This window comes from Chiloscyllium plagiosum, unplaced genomic scaffold (genome assembly GCF_037043375.1).
Source record: "Chiloscyllium plagiosum isolate Xiang-an unplaced genomic scaffold, Cpla_swu_hap1 HiC_scaffold_43, whole genome shotgun sequence".
In the NCBI taxonomy this organism is placed as follows: Eukaryota; Metazoa; Chordata; class Chondrichthyes; order Orectolobiformes; family Hemiscylliidae; genus Chiloscyllium; species Chiloscyllium plagiosum.
The window spans coordinates 26,111,789-26,138,570 of record NW_028270181.1 but is presented as its reverse complement, the minus strand read 5'-3'; the positions used below and the strand labels follow the sequence as shown (position 1 = coordinate 26,138,570).

At 40.4% G+C, this 26,782-nt stretch overlaps 1 protein-coding gene across 4 annotated transcripts in view; it reads left to right on the top strand.

Moving 5' to 3' along the window:
• Positions 1-26,782, top strand: part of shld2 (shieldin complex subunit 2) — a 102,178-nt gene that overhangs the window by 42,027 nt on the left and 33,369 nt on the right. For 3 of the 4 annotated variants that reach the window (XM_087982630.1, XM_043678720.2, XM_043678721.2), the window contains one exon: positions 18,317-19,971. In XM_087982630.1, coding sequence (XP_087838756.1) covers positions 18,375-19,971 — 1,597 coding nt within the window. In that variant the 5' untranslated portion in view covers positions 18,317-18,374. Of the gene's footprint in view, positions 1-8,809; positions 9,032-18,316; positions 19,972-26,782 lie in introns of all 4 variants that reach the window. The other variant, XM_087982632.1, reaches the window with a different exon arrangement.

Here is a 26,782-nt window from a genome sequence, read left to right as displayed (position 1 = left end):
AGGAGAATCGACGTTTCGGGCATGAGCCCTTCTTCAGGAATGAGGAAAGTGTGCCAAGCAGGCTAAGATAAAAAGGGGTGGCGCGGAGAGGTCAGGAAGAAGATTGCAGATTAGGAAGGTACAAGTGACCCTTCCTCAGAAGTGTGTGTGTGTGTATATATATAATATATATAAAAGGTCCAAAGAGAAAGAACAACAGACGAAAGAGTGGATAACAATTTGGTTAGGTGGGTGAATATCTATTACTGGGGACTGTTTAGTGGCTAACAGTGGGAAGCTTTCTTGTTTTGTGGACATTGGATAAGGCCAGATAGGCTTGCTGAGATCATTCTGTGTTTAACAACCATAGTATTGGTTCATCAATGAAAAATAATAGTTTAGGTTAGGACAGTCTGAGTTGCTGGAACCAAGGCCTAGAGGTATTGGCCAAATTTTTGTGATGGGACTAAGGATGAAACTATTAGCATTCATATTTTTATTGAACCAAGTGGACAGTAATATCTGTCAACACAAATGACTTTAAAGTTGAAAATCCTGAAGTTGTCTGACTGACACTACTTTTCTACAAGATTCGCTGCATCAGTACCTCACTGAGAGAATCAGCATGTAAAAGTATGAAATTGGTCTATTTATTCACTTAGCATAGCAAACAAAGTTCAGACTAATGGTATGATAAGTTTATCTATTCTTGCATGGAATGTAGACATTGCTGGCAAGATTAGCATTTGTTGCCCATCCTAATTGCTCTTGAACAGAACAACTTGGTAGCCAAATCAAAGGGTATTTAAGACTCGACTACATTCATGTAGCTCTGGAGTCAAATGTAGGTCAGACCTGATAAGGACTGTAGGTTACCTTCCTGAAAGGACATTAGAGAGCCAGATTGGTTTCAACAACAATTGACAATGATTATATGGTTGCCATTAGATTAACCTTTCATTCTAAATTGTATTGATTTCAAATTTCACCATCTGCTGTGGTGGGTTTTGAACTCATATCCAGAATATTAGCTTGGTGTTCTGAGTTACTAGCCGAGTGACATTACCACTAAACCGCCATCTCCCTCCAATATAATAATAATTATTTATTTTCCCACAATCTCTCTGTTCCAGATATTTAATTTTACAATTGTTGTGGCTTATACCTTCATAATTCAGTTACTGGAGATTTTATAAGCATCAAAGTCAAGTGTAACATTTTTACTTTCTCTGTAACCTGTAATTCCATTGTATTTTTCCAATTTTCATGCAGTTGCTCCATTGTTTCCATCCGATGATCCTTTTCTACTTGTCAATCAATCATTTGTCTGGATGTTGAAATTTCATGGCAGCTAAATGGAAATGACAATTCATATGATACATTTATCTACAAAACACAAAATCATAGTCTAGACTGAAGTAGTGTTTTCTACTTTGAATTAAAATGGACTGGAGGAAAAAGAACCGTTCTGCAAGAATAACAATAAAATTCTCTCAAGTGAACTTCAACATGAAATTACTAATTTTATAGTTCAATTCAATCCTTTAAGTAGAATAGTTTTTTTCAAATTTCTTATGTGATTATTTTATAGTCATCAGGGTTAAATATTACAGTCATGGCTAAGGCCACTTTGAGAAAGTCACTTTGAGACTGATGAAATTGATTTAACTCTTCTATTTCAAAAGGATAGAATCTATCTAAATAAATTTAATTTATATAGTTTAGATCCTTATTTAAGCATTCAAAAAAGCATTAGTTTTTTTTTTCTACAGATACGAGTGTAACGTTTTTAAATATTTAGAATTTTGTGGTAGACTTGGCAATGAACCATTATGCTCTGTTTGTTCTTTAAAAGCAGCATTAGATATTTGCGTATTGTTAATTTTACTACTTTCAATCAAATAATAAATCCTCTTCCTAGAGGTTAGAAAGAGTAATTCTCTGCGGTGTTGTAAACTAAAGTGCTTGATCTTGCTGCAGCTCTGGCCAGATGTTGTGTTGGCGTGACTATCATTAAAGCTGCTGATAGACCTGGAAATCTAGCTGCCTGACTTCCAGTCTCAGTACAGAATATAGTATCAGGGCAAATTACTTTCTTCATGTTTTTCATCACAAATGTGGAAAAAGAATCAACTGGGATTTATTTATACTAAGAGGATTTAAATAGAAGTGATCTGTACAGTGCTTTCAGAAGGAAACTTCATTTAACAGAGGGATTGACTTTGAAAGTCTTTGAGGCTTAGAGGTAAAAGTTAACATGGTATTGACTCATCTAGAGCAGACATTCCTTTCAGTATGAGTTAACAGATGTCAGTCCAGACTGCATAAGGAGCAGTTGGCGTCAGTGTCTCCAAGAGAAAGCAGAATAATCAGCTGGCCTTGCTCCTTGGGATGTAGTGAAATTGTGAAGGAAAGGTGCATGCATGGATGTCAGGCAAGGATAGGTGGTGATGCCTTTTCATGACAAAATAGCTTGTAAACACACTCTTGTCCTGACTTTTGCATGATATTTCTCAACTTGGATGGCCTATCAGAAGCTTTCCGATGGTTGTGGAGCCATATGTCTCACAAATTGTCTTCAGAAGCTTTGAAGATAACTTGAACTAAAACATCCGTTAGTTATGACAAATACGGAGTCATGACAATGTACAAAAGTTGATTTTTTCCACATGTAGGTCTGGTATTTGTGGTGGAGTCATTGAGACACAAGTCTCACAGACAAAGCTATTCCCTGAATAACAGCAGACAGCAGAATGTTGCTTATGGATTTACAGTCACAGACCTGCACAGTAATCACACCAATATGAGCGGCATGGTGGCACAGTGGTTAGCACTGCTGCCTCACACCGCCAGAGACCCGGGTTCAATTCCCGCCTCAGGCAAGTGTCTGTGCACATTCTCCCCGTGTCTGCATAGGTTTCCTCCGGGTGCTCCGGTTTCCTCCCACAGACCAAAAATGTGCAGGTTAGGTGAATTGGCCATGCTAAATTGCCCGTAGTGTTAGGTGAAGGGATAAATGTAGGGGAATGGGTCTGGGTGGGTTGCTCTTCGGAAGGTCGGTGTGGACTTGTTGGGCGGAAGAGTCTGTTTCTACACTCTAAGTCATCTAATCTAGTCAATATACTCTTATTTATCTCCAAATCAATTAATAAAGTAATAACCAGTGAGGTCTGATCACAAAGTTAACCTTATCTTGAATGATTTGGCAACTTATCTAGTGCTAATGATACAATTACTTCATTTGGAGAAGGGGATCTTTTTTTGAATATCTGGTATGTCATGAGTTGATTGCTTCCAGCTTGGATAGAAATTAGCCCACTAATTGATATAGTGCCTGAGAGAGAAAACAGATGGATGAGATTTCTGTTCCTTGATCATGCCCTATAATTTTTTTCCAACTGAAAATGTGCATTTCTGGTTGTCGAGTAAGGATGAAATAGGGCTCAGCAGTGACGCATCTCTTCTCTCCTCTGTGGTTAAATAAAATACCAACCTTGTTCTTAGTGTGGCTCAGTTCCACATTAGACAAGTATTTAGACCTTGCTAGGAGGAATGTGCTGATAATAAAGCCCTACTACTCTACAAGTCCTTACACTGGTATGAATGTTTAAATTCAATCATCAAGATGGTCAGTTGTTTCTCTTTGGTACTGTTGTCAAGAATAAACAGACTTTTACTCAGGCTTCTTGAATAAACTCAGAATAACCTATTTATTATAATAAAGCTTATTCTTAAAACAAGTGGCAAAAAAACTGGTTAATATCCAAACTATATAATCCAGATAAGAGGATAGTGACTGCCCTTGACATTGAGGCTTCATTTGACCAAGTGTAGCCTTGATGAGCCCCACCAAAACTGGACTCACTGTGAATCTGGGATGAGCTGTCTAGTGTTTAAAGTCGTATCTGGCACAAAAGAAGATGGTTGTAGTTGTTAGAGGTCAGGGTAAAAATAAGAACTGCAGATGCTGGAAACCAGAGTCTAGATTAGAGTGGTGCTGGAAAAGCACAGCAGGTCAGGCAGCATCCGAGGAGCAGGAAAATCGACGTTTCGGGCAAAAGCCCTTCATCAGGAATAGAGGGCAGATTGTTAGAGGTCAGTCATATCAGACCCAGAACGTCTCTGCAGGTGTTCCTCAGCATGGTGTCCTATGCCCAACTATCTTCAGCTGCTCCATCAATGATCTTTCCTCCCTCATAAGATCGGAAGTGAAGACATTCGCTGATGATTGCAAAATATTCAGCACTAATCACAACTCCTCAGGTACTGAAGCTGTTTGTGTCCAAATGCAGCAAAATTTGAACAATATTCAGATAAGGGTTGAAAAGTGACAAGTAACATTCACCCCACAGAAAGTCTGGGCAGTGACCACCTCCAACAAGAGAAAATCTAGCTATCATTCAATGGTGTCATCATCACTGAAACATCCCTACTATCAAAGAATTCTCGGGGTTACCATTGAGCAGAAACTGAACTGGATTAGCCATATAAATACAGTGGCTATCAAAAGCAAATCAGACTAGGAATCCTACAGTGAGTAACTCACCTCCCAAGCCTGTCCGTCATCCAAAAGGCACAAGTCAGGAAGTCATGGAATACTTTTCACTTGCCTGGATGAGTGCAGCTCCGACAACAGTCAAGAAGCTTGGCATCATCCAGGATAAAGCAGCATGCTTGATTGGTACCACATATACTCCTTCCCCCACCAGCACTAACTAGCAATCAGTATGGTTTCATGAAGGGGAAATCACACCTGACAAATTTATTAGAATTCTTTAAGGAGATAACAAGCAGAGTAGATAAAGGAGGATGAGTAGATGTGATATATTTGGATTTTCAAAAGGTGTTTGAAAAGGTACCATATGTAAGGATACTTAAGTAGATAAAAGACCTTGAGGATCATAAATAAGTGTGGAGGGGGAGTTGCTCTTTTAATAAGGGAAGACATAACAGTGCTGAGAGAGGATATTCTTAAGGGGTCATCAAATGAGGCCATATGGTTAGATGGTATTATAGACTCCCAAATAACTAGCAAATACTACAGGAGAAGATGTGTGGAGAGATTGAAGATACCTGTTGAAATAATAGAGTAGTATTGGTTGGAGATTTTAACTTCCCCTCTGTTGACTGGGCCACCCAGAGTGTAAAAGCCCTGGATGGGGTGGAATTTGTCAAATGCATCCAAGAAAATTTCCTTAATTAATATGTAGAGTGTCCTACTCAGGAGGGTGCAACACTGGACCCCCTCTTAGGAAACAAGGTAGGACAAGTGACTGAAGTGTCAGATAGGACTTTGAGTCTACTAACCAACATAGTTTTAACATTGTTATGAATAAAGATAGGACAGATCCACAGGTTAAGGTGCTAAACTGGAGCAGGACCAATTTTGGAGTCATTAGACAGGATCTAGCAGAGATCGATTGAGTGCATCTGTTTGAAGGAAAAGGAATGACTGGCAAATGGGAGGTTTTTAAAAGTATGATATCAAGAGGCCAGTATATCCCTGTTGGGTGAATGGAAAGTTGTTGGTTGGTTAACCAAGCTGGTTGATTTTCTTGCAAATGTTTCATCTCCTTTCTGAGTGACACCTTCAGTGCTGTGTAGCCTGCGGATGAAGTGCTATTGTGGGGGTTGGTTGTACTTTGGGTTTTGTACTGTAGTGGTCTGAAGATGGAGTCTATTTCAACATGTTTGGCTAGGGAAAAAGTGATTGAATACCAGGCCTCCAGAAATTCCCAAGCTTGCCTTTGTTTAGTCTCTCCACCCTTCAGGCTTTCTGCCTGTATTCCTGATGAAGGGCTTTTGCCTGAAACGTCGATTTTACTGCTCCTCGGATGCTGCCTGAACTGCTGTGCTTTTCCAGCACCATTCTAATGTAGACTCTGGTTTCCAGCATCTGCAGTCATTGTTTTTAACTTTGTTTAGTCTGTCCCAGTATTGGAACGTTGTCCCAGTTGAAATGGTATTTTCATTGTCAGTGTGTATTGATATGAGGGAAGACTGGTCTTGCCGTTTTGTTGCAAGCTGATGCTTGTGTATTCTGATAGCAAGTTTCCTGCCCATTTGTCTGATGTAATATTTCTTGCAATTACTGCATGATGTTTTATGTATCACATTCATCCTGCCTTTTGTGGGTATGGGATATTTTGTCCTTGGTGAAGTGTGGCTATGGGTTTGTGTGCTGTCACTATTCTCAGGGGATGTAAAAATTTCGTTGTTTGTTCTGAGACGTTTCTAATGTAGGGTAGGGTAGTCAGTGGTTGGGGGGGTAGGGTGGGCACAGTGTCTTCTTGGTGTTGTTTGCATGCCAGGCATCAGCAGATGAAGCTGATACGATATCCATTATTGGCAAGGTTTTGTATAGGTGTACCTCTTTTTGCGGAGTTCTGGGGTGTTGCAGTGTGTTATGGTTCTTTTAAACAGGCTCTTGGCACAGCTCTGTTTGTGAACTCTGGGGTAGTTACTATTGTAACAGGATCTGGTCTATATGTGTAGCCTTCCTGTGCATTCTGATAAGGAATTCACCATTGTTTGTTCGTTCAACCAGTACATCTAAGAATAGGAGTTGGTGCTTGTTCTCGTCTTCTCTGGTGAATATCCTATTGATGAGGTGATGTGTGCTTTCCGGCTTGATAACAAAAGTGTTGTCCATGTATCTGATCCATAGTTTGGGCTGGATCTGGGGGAGGCTGTGCTTTCTAGTCTTTGCATTATTGCTTCAACGATAAGCCCACAGATGGATGAGCCCACAGATGGTGGAGGGAAAAGCTGGCAGGTTTCAGGATCCCTGGCTGACCAGGGATATTGAGGCTTTGGTCAGGAAAGAAAAGAAAGCATACATTGGGTTTAAGCTTTTGGGCCCAAGTGAATCCCTTGATGACTATAAAATGTGTAGGAGCACACTTAAGAGGGAAATCAGAAGAGCAAAAAGAGGGAATGAGATGGATCTAGCAGATAAGGTTAAAGATAATCCCAAGAGGTTCTTCAGCTATATTAAGAGTAAAAGGGTGGCTAAGGAGAGAATAGTTCCCTTTAAAGATCAGCATAGTCTATGTGTGGAGCTGCAGGAGATGGAGGAGATTTTGAGGAGAGAACCATGGATGCTCAGGAAATAAGGGAAACAAGTGGGGATGTTTTGGACCGCATACATATTACCGGAGAGGAGGTGTTTGCAGCGTTAAAGCACACTAAGGTGGATAAATCCCATGGACCTGATTAGGTCCATCTTCGGATATTGGGGGAGGCAAGGGAAGAAATTGCAGAGGCCCTTGCAGAGATCTTTGCTTTATCTTTAGCCACTCATGAAGTTCTGTAAGACAGCAGGGTGGGCAATGTTATTCCATTGTTTAAGACAGGTAGCAAAGACAAGCCAGGGAATTACAGGCCAGTGAGCTTGACATCAGTGGTAGGCAAGTTTTGGAGAGGATACCAAGGGACAGGATCAACCAACATTTGGATAGTCAAGGTCTGATTAGGGATAATCACCATAGACTTGTGCGTGGGAAGTCATGTCTAACAAATCTTTTAGAGATTTTCGAAGAGGTAACCAAGAGGATGCATGAGGTTAGAGCAATGGATGTTGTCTGTGTGGACTTTAGTAAGGCCTTTGGCAAGGTCCCGCATGAAAGGTTATTATGAAGATTGGGTCATATGGGATCCAGGTGTCATCCCATTTCCCCCCTCAGTCAAAGCAAAACACCCAGAAACACAGTGTAGTTTTACCTCCTTCAGCTTTATTCTGAGCCCTGGAGGGAGAGAGAATGATGTGCACAGAGACATGAATTCTCAGGCTTCTCTGGAATAGGAGTTTCTCAATAAATTATATCGTTATTTTACAGGGAGGAACATCCAAATAAGGCAACATACATATTGATTGGGTGACCGTTACCATCAGCGAGTGTCAATAATAAAGATTAAGCTATCTGCTGTTACACAATGAAAGTTTTTAACCTTAACTGGCTTCACATAATGAATACTTTTCACTTTGTTAAACTGACCTTACATACAGAATGCTTCCAATATTGTTAAATGGCTTTACAAAATGAATGCTTTTTCACCTTGTTAACCAATTACCCTTGCCTCCAGCACACCATTGTTAACTGCAAGTTCTTATCTGATCTGAGTCATGCTTAGCTGAACCTCTTTCTTTTTTTACAAAACTCAGAACTTAACTCTTTCCCTACTGCTTATACCCTATACACATTCTCATCTCCTCCTTTAATCATTTCAAGATAACCACTGAGAAGGCACTACCAGCTTTCTTAAGACTCTGACAGCCAGTATTTAAGCTAGTTATTGACAAACAGCATACAATGATTATAACAACAAAAATTACTAGTTCATTACAGTAAATAGAAATCAAAGAATCCTTCCATGTGGGGAAAAAAAAATCACCAGTAACGTTCTTAAATCCACAGTACTTAGTGACCACTCCATCCCCTCTAAGTTGAGTGGAAATGAGTCGAGTTCTCCAGTCTCCTTTAATAAAATCCAACCTGAAAGCAAAATCAGTCTGTCCTTCTGCATCACTGCATGGAGAAATCTGAGATTTTTGGGTAAGGGCAGTTAAATAATTAACAAAGCTGATGATATTTCCATCCTTGCAGAGATGTTTCAGTTGGAGGATACCAGCACATTTGAGTGTGCAGTGCAGCAGCTGCAGTAGCAGGCTAGGTGAATGCAGTATTCTTTGCTGCATCTGCTCCTGCTCTGCTGTTAAGTATAACAAAGCTGACTGGCTGTTGTGATGTTAATTTGATCAGTGAGCCTTCATATCCCTTAAATGATCGAAAGACAAGGTAAAACTCACGTGGTTTTTTTTTGTCCATAGGAAGGCCTCCGACAAAAAGCATACCAACCTCCTCTTCACTGTTGTTAGTTTTTTCACTTTTCCTGCTCATGACTGGGGAGCTGATTGAATCCATTGGATCAGGTTGTGGAGGGCAGGCAGTGGTCCGAAGACATGCTTTACCTGTGAATGGAGAAACTCTAGAGAAGATGTTAGCTGCTGAAGATATCTTTGCATTTCCTCTCTCATTCCTTCCTTGCTAAGGTGGTTATCAGTATGAAGACAGTCACACATTTAACTGCACTAAATTGTGTCAGTCTATTTTAACATTCTTTGAATTCTTGAAGTCTGTTACTCTGTTCACTATCAAGTTTTGTACAATCCATAAACTTCTAAATTGTACTGCCTAAACAATTCAGTCAATTATAAACAACAGTCAGTGGTCCTAAAATCAAACTCTCAGGGGACCCTGTTCAGGTTATTCAAAAATTAATTTCCTTTAACAAATTGGCTAATGTGAAAGCTGGCAGGAAAAGTATTTCAAACGTCTGGAACAGCAAGAAAACAATAAAATGTTTCCTGTGCTTTAGCACTTGAAGAGGCAGTTTCAGTTCAGATTTAAATCTCAAATATTCGTGGGAAACAAATGCTGAATATTTTAAAATATGTCCTCCAAATGAAACTTCCCAAATAAAACAGTCGGAATTACAGCAGCAACTTTGGTAGTGATCAACATTCTTTGAATTTGCAATATGAAGGGGGCCAATGAAGTCTTAACAGTAATTAACAGAATTTAAACAGCTCACCCTCAAGTTCTGATATTCTCAAGAAAATCTTAACAAAACATCAACCTAAAAATGCACTCTTCTTTTTGTGAACACTCTGCATTAAAAATGCAGCAGCAAAGATATTTTAATACAATACTCTCATCTGGCTAAAGCATGACCACTGACCCAACTGCTTTTTTTAAAAAAAACAGGCACTGTAGAATTTGAAACAAAGCAGGGGCTCAAGTTTGTTTTAACATTACAAGTTTGATGCTTTTAAAAAGGACATAATGTTGCACAATTTCAATGTAAAAACAAAATCTGGCCCATTGCATAGCCCACAACATATTATTTTAACAAACCAAAATTTTTAAACATCAAACATTCCAACCATGACACAATTTACATTTTTAAATTTCCTTTATTAACCCAAGTATTAGTACAACCTTAATTTCAGCGTTTCTCATTTTGTTTTTGCATCCTCTCACTGAAATTATATTTATTAAAAGAGAAAGCCCTCTCAGCGGACCACATGGCGCCACAGTTCAAGCCACTCTCTTCCCCCAGAACAAAGACTCGCAGAGCCTCAAATTTTGCCATTTGGGGATTTTAACCCCTTTCTCACTTTACTCCTCATGAGGGCTCGAACCCCAAACACAGAAAACTTGAATCCCACATAAACACAGAAAACCCAAACCCTAATTAAGCACAGAAAACCCAAACCCCAATTAAGCACAGAAAAATCTTGAACCTTGCTCAAGTACAGAGAGCTCAAACCTCACTTAAACACAGAGAGCTCGAACCTCAGCACAGCACGGAGGAGTCAAACCTCAATTTTCCCCTCAAGGGACTCGAACCCCAGTACCACGCAGAGGACACAAACCTCAATTACACACCCAGGGGACCCAAACCCTAGTACCATGCAGAGGACTCAAACCTCAATTACACGCCCGGGGACACTAACTCCAGTACCACGCAGAGGACTGGAATCTCTGTTTGTCAGCACACTTGCGAAAATGCGCCGCTCGACTGATGTAATTACTGTTTGTGGAATCCATAGAATAGAAAGTGATTGAGCGAGGGGACCGTCCCAGCACACAGGAATATTGAGAGGGACCAGAGTTTAAGATCATACTTTATGGGCCCCTCTGTCTCGAGATGCCAATGTTCCGGGCGACCGCTGACACTGTCCCATCATAACTATTTGCTTGGATCCTGCAGACCGCCAATATTCTTATCCTGTGTCCCCCCCTCCCAGTTGAAGCAAAACACTCAGAGACACAGTATAGTTTTACCTCCTCCATCTTTATTCCGGGCCCTGGAGGGAGAGAGAACAATTGCCCATGTGCACAGAGACATGAGTTCTCAGTCTTCTCTGGAGTAGCAGTTTCTTGATGAATTATATAGTCATTTTACAGGGAGGAGTATCTAGGTAAGACAGCATACATATTAATTGCGTGACTGTTACAATCAGCAAGCATCAACAGTACACCAGCTTGTTAACCCATTACTCGTGCCCCAGCAAGTTATTAACTGCAAGTTCTTATCTGATCTGAGTCATGCTCAGCCAAACCTCTTGTCTCACAAAACTCAGAACTTAACTCTTTCCCTACCTGCTTATACCCTGTGCACATTCTCACAGGGACAGCTAGCTAATTGGATTCAAAATTGACTCAATAGGCACCAGAGGGTCATAGTTAAAGGTTGATTCTCGGACTGCAGGCAGGTGATGAGTGGTGTGGCATTGGATTGATGCTGGGACTTTTTTAAAATTTGTTTCTTATATAAATGATCTAGATGTGAATATACAAGGCATAGTTAGGAAGTTTACAGATGATACAAAATCAGGAGGTATTGTTGATAGTGAGGAAGGTTATCAAAAATTACAGATGGATCTTGATCAGACGGGGAAGTGGGCTGAGGATTGGCAAATACAGTTCAATACAGATAAGTGTGAGGTGTTACATTTTGGAAAGTCAAACCACGGTAAGATTTATACAGTAAATGGTAAGATCCTGAGGAGTGTTGTGGAACTGGGGGACCTAGGACTACAAGTACATAGTTCTTTGAAAGTGACGTCACCGATAGATAGGGTGGTGAAGAAGGCATTTAGCATACTGGCCTTTGCATCAGTCGAGGCATTGAGTTTAGGAGTCGGGACATTATGTTATGGTTGTATAAGTTGTCGGTGAGGTCACATTTGGAGTATTGTGTACAGTTTGGTCACTTTGTTCGAGGAAGGACATAATTGAACTGGAGAGAGTGCAGAGAAGATTTATGAGGATGTTGCCAGGATGCGTAGGCCTGAGTTATAAGGAGAGGTTGGCCAGGATAGGAGTTTATTCCTTGGAACTTAGGAGAATGAGGGGTGACCTTATTGAGGCAAATAATGCCATGAGGGGCATAGATAGGATGAAAGCATATAGCCTTTTTCCCAGAGATGAGAAATTGAAAACTAGAGAGTATAGGTTTAACGTGAGAGGGGAAGGATTTCAGAAGGATGTTAAGGGCATTTTCTTCACACAGACAGTGGTGCATATATGGAATGGGTTGCCAGAGAAATTGGTTGAGGAAGGTACATTTCTCAACATCCACAAACAGAGCAGTGTCAGGACACTATTCAAAAGAGCAGTGACACACTGCAACACACCAGAACTGTGTAAGGATGCGGAAGAACACTTATACAAAGTCTTTGCTAACAATAAATACCCCACCAGCTTTGTCTGATAATGCCTGTCCAACAGACAATGCCAAGAAGGCATGTTATCTACCAACACACTTGGCTATCTTACCATGTGTGAAGAGCATATCAGAATTAAGTACCAGGTTGTTAGGACCACTGGGTACTATGGTAGCACGCCAACCAACAGCCACACTACGTCAACTACTTACCTGGACAATGGACCCCATACCCATAACATGTAGGAGAAACATGGTATACAAAATCTTTTGCAACGACCACAAGCACTTGGTCGGACAAACAGGAAGAAAACTAACCATCCGACTTCAAGAACACCGCTTGGCAATTAAACAACATGATCCACTCTCCCTTATCTCTATACATACAGACCAAGGTGACCATCAATTTGACTATGACAAAGTAACCATTCTAGGACACGCCAACCAGATATACACAAGAGAGTTCTTGGAATCCTGGTTTTCTACCAAAAAGGCCATCAGCGAACACGTAGACCCCATGTACATACCACTGCAGAGAAGACCCTGAAGTGACACTCACCCCAAAAGACTGGACCACATAAAAACAAAGCAGGACAGAACAACAGCGCTTCACGGAAGTCGCACTGATAATGTTACCCAGCATGGTAACGAAACGTCTGCACGATAACACAGCAGCTCAGCAAGTTAACCGACTACTGCACATACAATAGCAACATTTTAAAAGCATTTGGATGGGAAGAGTTGAGAGGGATATGGACCAAATGCAGGCAATTGGAACTAGCTGAGTGGGCACCATGGCAGCATGGGCCATTTTGGGCCGAAGGGCCTTTTTCCATGATGCATTACTCTATGATTCTTTATATTAGCATGGATAGAGGACTGGCTAACTTATTAAAAGATAGGAGATTAGGATAAAGGGGAAAGGAACCTGTACCTAGTGGAATAGTGCCATAGGGATTGGTGTTGGGGTCACAATTATATGCAACATATATTCATGACTTGGATGAGGAAAGTGATTGTACTGTCATCAAGTTTGTGAACGACATAAAAATAGGCGGGAAGGTATATGGTAAGAATAACCCAAACAGTATTTCAAGGGGGAGAGAAAAGTTCAGTGAGTGGACAAAAACTTAGCACGTGAAATGGAATGAGAGAAATTATAAGACAATACACTTTGGCACGAAGAGGAGCTGAATATTATTTAAACGAAGAAAGGCTGCAAAAGCTGCAACATAGAACAGTTATGCATGAATCACATAAAGCTAGCATCCAAGCTATCTCGACAATAGGGAAGGCAAATGAAATATTTACCTTTTATTTCAAAGGGAATACAGTATAAAAAGAAGCAAGTTTTGCTAAAACTAAACGAGGCATTAGTCAAACCATACTTACTGGTGTTGGAGGCAGTCCAGAGAAGGTTCACTATGTTGATCATCGATATGAAGGGATTTTCTTACAAGGAGGTTTTGAGTGGTTGGCTCTATATTCATTAGAGTTTATAAAAATGAAAGCAAAACATATAAGATTCTTAGGGGCTCAATTTTGGTAAGTGCAGAGAGGTTGATTTGCCTTGTGGGAGAGGCTAAGACTAGAGGTCATAATCCTAAAATAAGGAATTGCCTATCTAAGACAGATGAGAAGAAATTTCTTCTCTCAAAGGGTAGTGAATTTTTTACCGCAAGTAACTGTTAAGACTGAATCGTTAAGAATATGGTAAGTCTGAGGTCGATATATTTTTAATCATCCAAAGGAATCAAAGATTATATAAAAAAGGAAGTAGAGTTGAGGATTGTTAGTTCAGCCATGATCTCATCGATGGGCTGAATACCCTACTTCTGCTCCGACATTTAATGGCTAATATATCGCAAATGTCCAACCATCTTTATAAATACTAAGAAATTACATTCCATTAAAACAAGATCAAGCCTGTCTGACTTTCTGTGCCTACTTAAGATGCTACTTAAAACCAATATTTTTGACCAAGATTTTGATCCCTTTCCAAATATCTTCTATTTGGCTTAGTGTCAAATTTTGTTTGATAATACTCCTGTAAAGTACTTAGGACATCTTACTGCATTAAGTACACTGTATAAATTGTTGTTGAATGCCAAATTCATCAGCAGTGATCATCGTGTGTTCACTTTAATATAAGATTGTTTGAAGAAGGACAAAGCAATGATTGTTTCTAGGAGACCAAGATTACCCTCTTCAACCCACTCCATGTCCTTCAAACAGCCACAAGGCAGAGAAGAGATGAAAATCAATTATGTAATCACACAGATTAAATATCCACATCTGGGAACGGATCAGTAACTTGTACGATTTAGGTTCAATGTTGCTAATACACTGAATGTTCAGAAAATTGAATCATTTTCAGCCTGATTAAGTCATCTATTATGCAATGGACAGTAAAAAGCTGAAGGGTGTGAGATGTAATTGCCTAGACATTCAGGTAATTATTAATTCATGAATTGACAACATCCTTCTCATGATGCTGCCAGTGGTCCATGGGGAAGAGATTTTCCAAGGAAATAGTTCATGAATCACTTGCTTTATACATCTATGCATACCAGAAGGACTGATGTGAGTGAGGTCACCTTGAAATGATCTAGAGGTACAGTGAAAGATGTTGTCACCTTCACAGTCATGGCCAGGCTCCAATGTTTAGCTGCAGATACATTTACATGATTGCAGTATGGATATATTATACCTTTCCTAACTGCTCGTAGGTACCCCTATCAAAATTCCTGGTTACCTCCTCAAATAAAAATCAAATTTGTTAAATATGACCTTTTGTCATCAAATACATGTTGACTTTCCTGATTAATCCATGTCTCAGATGAGTTGGACTGAAAGGTCTGTTTCCATGTTGTATAATTCTGTAATCTTCTCCAAGTGCAGATATATTCTGTCCCTAAGGTTCTTGCTAGCCACTGCTAGAGTTAAACTGACTAGCCTTACATTTCTTGGTCTATTCCTTCCTCCCTTTTTTAAAAAAATGGGACAACATTAGCAATCCTCTGGAACGTCACCTGTGGCAAGAGAGGATTTGAAAATTACTGCCAGGAACTTGATGTCTCCTCCAGTAACAGGAGATACTTGCCTCCCTTAACAGCTTGAGATACATCTCATCTGAGCTTGTGAATTTCTCTACTTTGAAGACTATTAAACCCGCTAGCACCTTCTCCCTCTATGTTAATTTTTTCGAATATTTCTTCCTTAACTTGAACAGAAGCTTGCATGTGATTGCATTTCAATTAAACAGATTATTACAGGTTGTTCAGGAGTGAAGTCAGAAATCATTTGTTCAAGGAAAGGATAGTGGGATGGAACTAACTTTAAAAAAAGACTGGGATTCTGGGACTGTTAGAATTTTTAAGAATAACATTGACAAATTTTCTTACACTATGAGTGCTATCAAGAAAAATGGAGGAAAAGCAGGTAAATAGAGCTGAACACATTGAATAGAATGGCAGAACAAGCTGGAAGAACCGTATGATTTCCTCCTGTTCCTCGTTTGAAAACTTTTGGTATCTGTGCTCCTGCAAACATCTCATCAGAAAAGCCACCTGAAATTGAACGTTTTATTCCTTACTTTATGTCTATTTTGTCAACTAATAAAAGCAAATCCATTCCTTTAGGTGGTAGTAATTGCATTCACACACAAACATTAGACATGAACCATTAATTCTACTCTGCAGATTTTTAAGAGGCATGAATCAGCAGAAAGAAACATTAAAGTAAGGTGAGGAAAATCAAGCTGTCTCCAGGGATAGCCAGGCTGCATTGAATCAGTACAATCGACAAGTAAGGAGCTCCCAACACATGACCAATACACTTATGATTAAGGTTTGTTCTTGTTCTCTAGATCATAGAACCAGTTATAGTCTAGAGCTTGTTTTATTTCACATTGAATATACTTTTGATACTGTATATTTTTAATAATTGTCATGTTTTGAAATTACTTATCACTTTCCCTTACCAAATTTTTCTTCTTCCCATCCTGAGCTAAAGACATCGACTTCTCACTTGGAATTCATAGGTGGCAATCAGGAAAATAATTACATTGTTTTAAGGATTATTCTGAGAAGATAAATTGATAAGTAATTTTAAAGCCAGCCTATGACTAAAAGTACTAGGAGACAGTAAGGACTGCAGATGCTGGAAGTAAGAGTTGATTGATGTGAAGCTGGAAGAGGAAGGAGTCCCTCCTCCCCGAGTCTTATCCCATATCTATTCCTATCCCTCCTCCTCGCCTCCCTAACTTGTCGGTCTTCCTACTCATCTATCCACTGTCGGTATTACTATTCTCACATCATGTCCACAAACACAAATATTTCTGCAGATCTTGGACATAACTGAACTACTTATTAGATAGCCTTACTTTATCCGTGAGAAGCTGATGATGGATATCTATTTAAACAAAACCTTATACATGAATTCTGCGATAGATTCAGAGCAGGTTCATTTTTTTCGTGGGGAAGTCCAAATTCAATTCCTTCTCGGTACTGTTTTTCTACAATATGTTGCTATAATTGTTGCATCACACAAAAGCCAATAACATGGGCAATGCTATGTCCATTACCCCCATAAGCACAATACACCAACCTGTTCCATGAAAAACCTCTAATTTATATTAATGAAAAAGAATGAAATTATTGATTATTCTTGAGTTAATGTAGGCATCTTGGGGAAGGCTGATTGGAAGAAATACAGTCTCAAGCTTATTCTTGGTTTTCTTGAATAAAAGACTTGCAGTGGGCGTACAGGAGGATAGACCAACATGGTCATTTAAAGGCATATCATTTTGATGCCTTTCATCAGAAAACCTCAAGTATAAAAGCACAATCAATGTTATCTCCACAGTTTCTAAACAAGGTTATTCTATGGCATGTAGGTAAACCTGGAGTCTTATCTTGGGAATTACAAAGTAAACGATACAGGAGGTTCTCTGTATACTAATGTAAACAGGGTTATCACAAGCTTATGGAAAGTTTCTTGTCAATTGTTTTTCTCTATGCTGCATAGGAACTTGATGCCCTCTGGTGGGATAGCAGTCTGTTGATATTGATTCAATATTCCATCCTAAAGTGTTTCACAATGGGATGGGAGGAACCTGGGAGCATTGAGGAGGGTACAGAGATGATTAGGGGCTTAGGACTTGTAATCTTGTAGGAAAGAAAGTTGTGATGAAACTTGATGAAGGTCTTTGGAATTGTAAGGTTTCTGGATGAAGTGGACAGGGAGAAAATATCCCCACTCCTGAGAACATTGCGAATGAGGGGCCACCGGTAAGAGAAGCAAAACAAAAGAAGCTTGCAGAATAATTGTTTGGAGTTAGGTATGCACTGATTGGGAGTAAGGAAGAGGCGAGTTCAATCAAAGCATTTATTGCCTTGTGAAACGGAAGAATGTACAGGGCATTGAAGAGAAGATGGGAGGCTGGTGCTCAGTAAACTGTTCATTCAGAGAGCCAGTGCCATCGTGATGGACTGAATGGTCTCCTGCACAGTTGCCATTCTATAATTTTCCAACATATTGCACTCAATACACACGAGTTCCCTGAAGAAGTCATCTATTTTATTCTATTCCCCTTGCTGTTCCATAACCTATTAAATCTGAATGTAATTGTGTTGTGTTTGCTGGGCTGATAACCTGCATTTGCATGTCTACAATGTGCTTGCCTGAAGTTTTAGTGTCATTCTGCATTTATTCTGATGCTCAGTTTCATAAAGCAGCTTCAATTTCCAGTGCATAATAAAATACATTATTTCAGCCAGGAAAAAATTCAGTTGTGAACTTTGGACTCCTGTTCAAAGATTTTGATCTGTATGATATGTGTGATATTCAAGGAAAGCTGCGAGTTGCCAGTTTCTTTGCTCATCTATATGCTTAGGAACAATAATATTAACTCCTCCTCATCTCCCTGTGAGATAGGTAATATAGTCTCAGGCTAAACACTGTGTCACTAAGGATGTCCAAGTAGCCAAACTGAAACAACTTCCTTCTGGACCCAATTGGAAGCATCATGCTAGGATGCTTAAACGTATGTAGTTTTTGGCTGTGTGACTGCTTTCTCAATGACTTGTTGTTTCTATGCCAGGTTAAACCAGTGAAAGCAATGAGATTCCGCAGGTGAGGACACCACCTATCATTCTAACATGAACAGTGAAAAGAAAGTTCACATTTTCCTTGGAGCACCAGCCAATTTGACTCAGCAGAGAACATCAGCAAAAGAAGCAGTAGCTGATGGCAGCTCCACGAAGTGGCTTCAGTGCCAGTTCTTGTATGATAACGGATCCCTCAAAGCTATTCCTAGGAAGTGCAGCAGCAAGGAGTCGCAGAAACACTTCGATTGCCAGAAAGCAACATTACAGCTGGAAAATCAATCTGGACAGACTTCTACTTCAAAAAGTGAAGAAGGAATTATAATTTTCAGTCAAGAATGCACTTTTAAGAATCTTGATGCTTCCTTGTTAGAACAGAGAACCTGCAAATATGATGTTCCATGTTATAAAGACTTCAATGCCAGAAAAATATCAAAACAGCACAGGAAAGAATTGAGCAATAGTAAATTGTTGAATTCAGAAGAGGGTCTGAAAATAACTGAAGAACGTGATTGTGGTTTCGTCAGTCCTGACTGCTCAGGCGAAAATGTCAAGACATCTTTGAAACCTGACAATAGGAGCAGACAGAGTGAGAAAAATGGGGCTGAAAGTCAGGAACCGCCTGGTAGAATAACAGAGCAGAATGCATCTTTGGAAGAAGATTGTCCAAAGTTTCTCTGTGACTCTTTGATGGAATATCGTCAGAATACTTTTCCAGCTGAAGGGCAGGATTCTTGTTTCAGATGCATATCTGTAAAAGAAAATTTATCAACTGATGCCGAGTTCCTCAGTGTGGTAAACGCCAGTCAAACTGCTATTCTTTCACAGGCGTTTTCAGAGAGTCAGTTTAACACACAAGATTTGTATAAAAATGTAAAAGGTAAACTGAAAACAAAAACAAATGTCAATGAGCTGTCCTGTCAGTCACTTACATCTACTCATAATTTTATTAGACAATTTGGACAAAGTGCCAGTGAGACAATGTATAAGCAAGTTAACAGTTCTGAAAATACCCCAGAACTTTTCAACTTATTTAGTGACCAGCAACTGTCCACCAATGAGTCTGTAAATAGAAGGACATTAAAAGGCTCAGTACAGTCTTTCATTCCCTCCACTAAATGGTCAAATGATGATGTTGAGATTAATATTGAACCATACAGTGGAGGTCTCCTGTGTACTCAGGTTTCAGATAATGCTAACTGGTCTTTAAAAAGATCAATGGAGGTTGCTAAGGAGCCTGAGGAGGTAAAGCAGGTGACAAAAACATCAAGATCTCCAGTTTGTTTAGATAGCGATCCACCATCAACTAAGAAAATAAAGACAATGGATTCTGAGAAAATATCTGACCTTGGGCAGTATCTGAAGGTATGGAGAGATCAATGGCTAACACCTCATATTGGCTTTATTGAAACAGAACGGCTTAAGAACTGCACTGAAAGAAATAGGAAGTACAATGTTTTGGTCACTGTACAGTTCCGCTGTCTCCTGAAGGAAATACAGATCAAATCAGGAACATTCGCTGGCCGTAGAGTCCCCATAACAACTATTTTGGTTACAGACCAATCAAGAGTCGTCAAAAAAATTACACTGTGGCGAGCAGCTGCTTTCTGGACACTTAGTGTCTTCCCTGGAGATGTCTTACTAATAACAGGTAAAAGAACTTATATTCCTTGATATTTGTCGATTCTTTCAGAAATTTAAGGGGGACATCTTTACAGCCAAGGAATTGCAATTTTTTTTCATGTGAGGGAAGTTACATTCCCAGAAATTGATACTGGGTCAGAATCTCACTATCATCATGTTCTCGAACACAAACAGAAACTGCTGAAAAATCTCAGCAGGCCTGGCAGCATCTGTGAAGAGAAATCAAAACTGAAGAACTGTTCTGAAGAAGGGTCATTGGACCTGGAACGTGAAGTCTAATTTCTCTCCACAGATGCTGCCAGACCTGCTGAGCTTTTCCAGCATTTTCTGTTTTTGCTTCAGATTTCCAGCAGCTACAGTTCTTTCAGTTTTTTTCATTATTCTGTCCTCTGCTGGGCTTCTATGAGATGGAATTGAAGGCAAGTGGGGAACTGTCTTGAAATGATTTTGAATCAAAATTGAGATTGGCAAATTTATTCAAGTCATTTAAGATTGTAATGAGACTGATGTATTAAGAGTTCCTAAAGGCATTCAATAAGATGCAACACTGCATTAGATGAGAACTGGTGGTGTTAAAGATAACATATTGGCATGGTTAGAATTGTCTAATTAACAGAACACAGAATAAATGGATTGTTTTCCTGTTGGTAAACTAATAAGGTGCTACATGGATCGGCATTGAAGCCTCACATATTTACTATTGTTAAATTTTGCAGAGTGGCCTCTTGTGAAGCTAGAGGAGTGTCCCTACCCCTGGTCCAGGAAGCCCCAGTTCAATTCCCACTTGCTCCAGAGGTATGTAATTACATCTGAGCAGGTTGGTTAGAAAAACTGGTTAAATAATTTAAAAAATTTAAATTTGGCAGAATATCAGAGAAAGTTCCTATTTTCCTCACTGCTAGCCTGGTCCCTGCATCTTCCTTACCTCCTTGTAAATATTAAAATCCAGATCTTTCATGCATGGATTGCTTGGTAAATAAAATCATGCCCCTAAGCTTCACAACGTTCAAATCAGAACATCCCCTGAAGTTTCAAATCCCACTCAAGGACTTCAGCACAAAATCTTGTTAGACATTACAGTGTCAGAGAGTCATAGAGATGTACAACATGGAAATAGACCCTTCAGTCCAACTCATCCATTCCAACCAGACATTCTAACCTAATCTAGTCTCATTTGCCAGCATTGGGCCCATATCCCTCTAAACTCTTCCTATTTATGTATCCATCCAGATGCCTTTTAAATGTTAGAATTGTACCAGCCTCCACTTCTTCTGGCAGCTCGTTCCATACATGCACCACCCTCTGCGTGTAAAAAGTTGTCCCTTACGTCTCCTTTAAATCTTTCCTCTCTCAACTTAAACCTGCGCCCTCCAGTATTGGACTCCATACCCTGAGGAAAAAAACTTTGGCTCTTCACCCTGTCCATACCCCTCATGATTTTATAAATTTCTATAAGGTCACCCATCAGCCTCTGACACTCCAGGGGGAAAAAAAGCCCCAGCCTGTATAGCCTCTCCTTATAGCTCAAATCTCCAAACCTGACAACATTCTTGTAAATCTTTTCTGAACCCTTTCAGGTTTCACAATATCTTTCCTTCAGTTGGGAGACCAGAATTGAATGCAGTATTCCAAAGTGCCCAGGACAACCGCAACATGATCTCCCAACTCTTATGCTCAATGCACTGACCAAGAAAGGAAAGCATTCCAAACACCTTCTTTACTGTTTACCTGTAAGTCCACTTTCAAGGAACTAGGAACCTGTACTTCAAAGTCTCTTTGTTCAGCAATATACCACAGGATCTTACCATGAAGTGTATACGCCCTCCTTTGATTTGCCTTACTAAAATGCAGCACATCACATCTATCTAAATTAAACTCCATCTACAGCTCCTCAGCCAATCGGCCCATCTGATCAAGGTCTGATTGTACTGAGATAACCTTCTTGGGTGTCCACTACACCACCAATTTTGGAGTCATCTGCAAACTTACTAACCATACCTCCTATATTCACATCCAAACTATTGACATAAATGACAAAAAGCATGGACCCGCACCGATCCTTGCTAGTGGCTAGTTCTGTCTGTATTCCATATGATCTAACCTTGTTAACTAGTCAACCACACGGAACCTTGTTAAAGACCTTACTGAAGTCCATTGCTCTGCCTTCATCAATCCACTTAGTCACTTCCTCAAAAAACTCAATCAAGTTAGTGAGATACAATTTCCCACACACAAAGCTATGTTGATTATCCCTAATCAGTCCTTACTTGCCAAATGCATGTAAATCCTGTCCCTTAGAATCCCCTCAAACACCTTGCCCACTACTGATGTTAGCCTCACTGGTCTGTAGTTCCTTGGATTTTCTTTACTACCTTTCTTAAACAATGGCACCAGGTTAAGCAACCTCCAGTCTTCTGGCACCTCACCTGTGGCTATCAATCTTACAAGTAATGATGGCATGTTATACAATCAGAGATGCAACCTTTTCCAATAAAGTATAATTCTGTCTATGCACCACCCACCCCTTCCCCCACCCACTCCCACTGGAAAATCCCATCTGGTTCATGGATGTCCTTTGGGGAAAGAAATCTGCCAGCCTCACCAGGTCTGGCAACATGTAACAATGTGGTTGAATCTCGAGTGCCCTCTACCAAGCCACTCAGTTATATCAATCACAATAAAATCTCAATAAGAAATGAAACCACCTCGCATCAACCTAAGTAACTGAAAAGACAACATCAAAAACAGCCTTATCAGTGCCATGAGGTCTTTCTGACTAACATCTGGGGCTAGTCCCACATTTGGGAGAGCTGTCTTACAGAATAAACAAGCAGCATTGTGTCAGAGACATACTCACATAATCATATCTCACAAAGTACCAAACACCATCATCACTATCTCTGGATACACTGTATCCCCATAGGCGTGACAGCACAGTGGTATACACTGGTAGGGAGTTGCCGTCAAGTCTTCAACATTGACTGCTGGTTATCATGTACCACCCTCCCTCCACTGAGGAATCCGTAGTCGCCCACATTAAACAACATTTGGAGGAAGCATTGAGGGTGGCAAGGGCACAAAATGCCCACTGTCCAGAGTGACTTGGTAGCAACACCACTTCACAACTACCCTCTGTCCTCTGTGACCAAACAAATATTGTATACTGCTTACCAACTCGCTGTGAATCCCTTGTGACGTAATCTTATGGACCAGAGTGTCATGAGCACCTTCTCAAATGCTTTAGGAAAATCCATAAGCAACATCCACTGCCCTACCCTTATCAATTATTTTTGTCACTTCCTCAAAAAAACTCAAATTTGAGAGACAAGACCTCATCCACTCAAAATCACGCTGACTATCCATAGTAAGTCCATTCTTTCAGAAATGTGAGTAAATCCTGTTGCTAAGACTCTTCTCCAATAATTTCGCTACCACTGATGTAAAATTCACTGGTTTATAATTTCCTGGATTATCCCTATTGCTCTTCTTAAACAAAGGAACAACATTGACTATTCTTTAATCTTCTAAGACCTCTCCTATGGTGAAGAGCACACAAAAAGGTCTCTGTCAAGGCCCAGCAAGCTACTCCCTTGCTTTCCTCACTATCCTGGGATAGATCCCATCAGGTCCCAGGGACTTACCTACCTTAACTCTTCTCAAAACACTCAACACCACCTCCGTCTTAATATTGACATACCTAAAATTTCAATATATCCCTCCCTAAACTTGATCGTATTCTTCTCCTTGGTGAATACTGCACCTCATTAAGCACCTTAACACACTTTCTCAGTGAAAGAACTGCACCAAGTCATCTTTTATTTACATGTGCATAGTACATGGGCTCTGACCAGCCAACTCAAAGTCAGTCCCTAGACTGAGAAGATCTTCTGAATCTCCTGTTTATATCTGTCAGTCAGAGCTCCTTGATTGGGGTTGTTAACCTGGGATGGAAATGTGTTGCTGGAAAAGCGCAGCAGGTCAGGCAGCATCTAGGGAACAGGAGAATCGACGTTTCGGGCATTAGCCCTTCTTCAGGAATGAGGACAGTTTGTCCAGCAGGCTAAGATAAAAGATAGGGAGGAGGGACTTGGGGGAGGGGCGTCGGAAATGTGATAGGTGGAAAGAGGTCAAGGTGAGGGTGATAGGTCAGACTGGGGTGGGGGCGGAGAGGTCGGGAAGAAGATTGCAGGTTAGGAAGGCGGTGCTGAATTTGATGGATTTGACTGAGACAGGCTGGGGGGAGGGGAAATGAGAAAACTGGTGAAATCCGAGTTCATCCCTTGTGGTTGGAGGGTTCCTAGCCGGAAGATGAGGCATTCTTCCTCCAACCGTTGTTAACCTGGGCCAATCAATGATCTCATAATCAATGAGATCTGCCTGGCTCTGGTTCCAATCACCGCTCTCTGGCTTCATGTAAAATTTCCTCCTGTGTCCTTGAGTGGACCTACCCTTTCCCTAGCTACCCTCTTACTCCTATTGTATGTATTGAATGCCTTAGGATTCTCCCGAATCGTACTTGCCAATGACATTTCACGGCCCCTTTTAGCCTTCCTAATTCCTAGTTTAAGTTCTTTTCCGCTTTCTTTATATTTCTAAAGGGATTGATTTCATTTTCCTAAACCTTACTATGCTTTTTATTCCTTTTTGACTAAACTTTCAATATCTCTTGACATCCAGGGTTCCCAAATCTTGCCAACCCTATCTTTCATCCTTGGTTCTGAACTCTGATCAACTTGCCTTTAAAAAAACTCCCACATGACAGATGTGGATTTATCCTCAAACACCCATCCCTAATCTAATTTCTCCACTTCTTGCCTGCAAATTTCTTGTGCTCTCTTTCCAGTTTAATAACATCCTTCTTATAGCAAGGTGACCAAACGTGAACACAATACTCCAAGTGCAGCCTCACCAATGTCCTGTACAACTGCAGCAGAACTTCCCAACTTCTATCCTCAATGTCCTGACTGATGAAGGCCATTGTGCCAAAAGCCTTTTCCCCTGCCCTGTCTACCTGTGATTCCACTTTCAGAGAACTGTGCACCTGAACTCCAAGGTCTCTCTGTTCCACTACACTCCTCAAGGCCCTGCCATTCACCATGAAATTCCTACCTTGACTTGACTTTCCAAAATGCAAGACCTCACGCTTATCTATATTAAACTCCATTTGCCATTTCTCAGCCCACTTCCCCAGCTGATCAAGGTCCTGTTGCAATTTCTGATAACCATCCTCACTGTCCATGATACCCCCTATTTCAGTGTAATCTGCAAACTTACTGATCATGTCTTGTATATTCTCATCCAAATCATTGATATAGATAACAAACAGCAATAGGCCCAGCACCGACCCCTGAGGCACTCCATTAGTCACAGGGCTCCTGTCCAACAAGGATCCTTCCACTATTACCCTCTGCTTCCTACCATCAAGCCAATTGTGTATCCAGTTTGTCAGCTCCCCCTGGATTCCATGCGATCTAACCTTCCAGAGCAACATACCACATGGAACTTTATCAAAGGCCTTACTGAAATCTATATTGACTATGTTACCGCCCTGCCCTTATTAACTTTCCTGGTCACTCCGTCAAAGAACTCTAACAAATGTGTGAGGCATGATCTCCCATGCACAAAGCCATGCTGACTATTCCTACTCAAACCGGGTCTTTCCAAATGCATATATATATTATCTCTCAGAATCTTCTCAAGTAACTTATCCATCACAGATGTTAGGCATACTAGTCTATAGTTTCCAGGTTTTTCTTTGCAACCCTTCCTGAATAAGGGCACAACATTCGCTATTCTCTAGTCTTCCGGTTCCTTACTCTTAGCTAACGATGACGCAAAAATATCAGCTGGGGCCCCTTTAATTTCTTCTCTATCCCTTTGCAGTGTTCTTGGATATATCTGGTTAGGACCAGGAGATTTTCCACCTTCGTGCATTTTAATATCTCCAACACCGCCTAAGAAGAGCCAGGAGGGGACATGAGAAGGCCTTGGCGGATAGGATCAAAGAAAACCCTAAGGCTTTCTAAAGCTATATCAGGAATAAAAGAATGACTAGAATAAGCTTACGGCCAATCAAGCATAGTAGTGGGAAGTTGTGTGTGGAATCAGAGGAGATAGGTGAAGCGCTAAATGAATACTTTTCATCAGGATTCACACTGGAAAAAGACAATGTTGTTGAGGAGAATACTGACATATAGGCTACTCGACTAGACGGGATTGAGATTCACAAGGAGGAGGTGTTAGCAATTCTGGAAAGAGTAAAAATAGATAAGTCCCCTGGGCCAGATGGGATTTATACTAGGATTCTGTGGGAAGCCAGGAAGAAGATTGCAGAGCCTTTGGCTTTGATCTTTATTTTGTCATTGTCTACAGAGTTAAAAATCACACAACACCAGGTTATAGTCCAACAGGTTTATTTGGAAACACTAGTTTTCGGAGCACTGCTCCTTCATCTGGTGATTGTGGAGAATGAGATTGTAAGACAGAATTTATTTGCTATAAATTCTATGTCTTACAATCACCTGATGAAGGAGCAGCGTTCTGAAAGCTAGTGCTTCCAAATAAACCTGTTGAACTATAACTTGGTGTTGTGTGTTTTTCAACTTTGTACACCCCAGTCCAACACCAGCGTCTCCAAATCATTGTCTACAGGAATAGTGCTAGAAAACTGGACGATAGTAAATGTTGTTCCCTTGTTCAAGAAGGGGAATAGAGCCAACCCTGGAAATTATCGACCTGTGAGCCTTACTTTGGTTGTGGGTAAACTGTTGGAAAGGGTTATAAGAGATAAGATTTATAATCATCTCGAGAGGAATAAG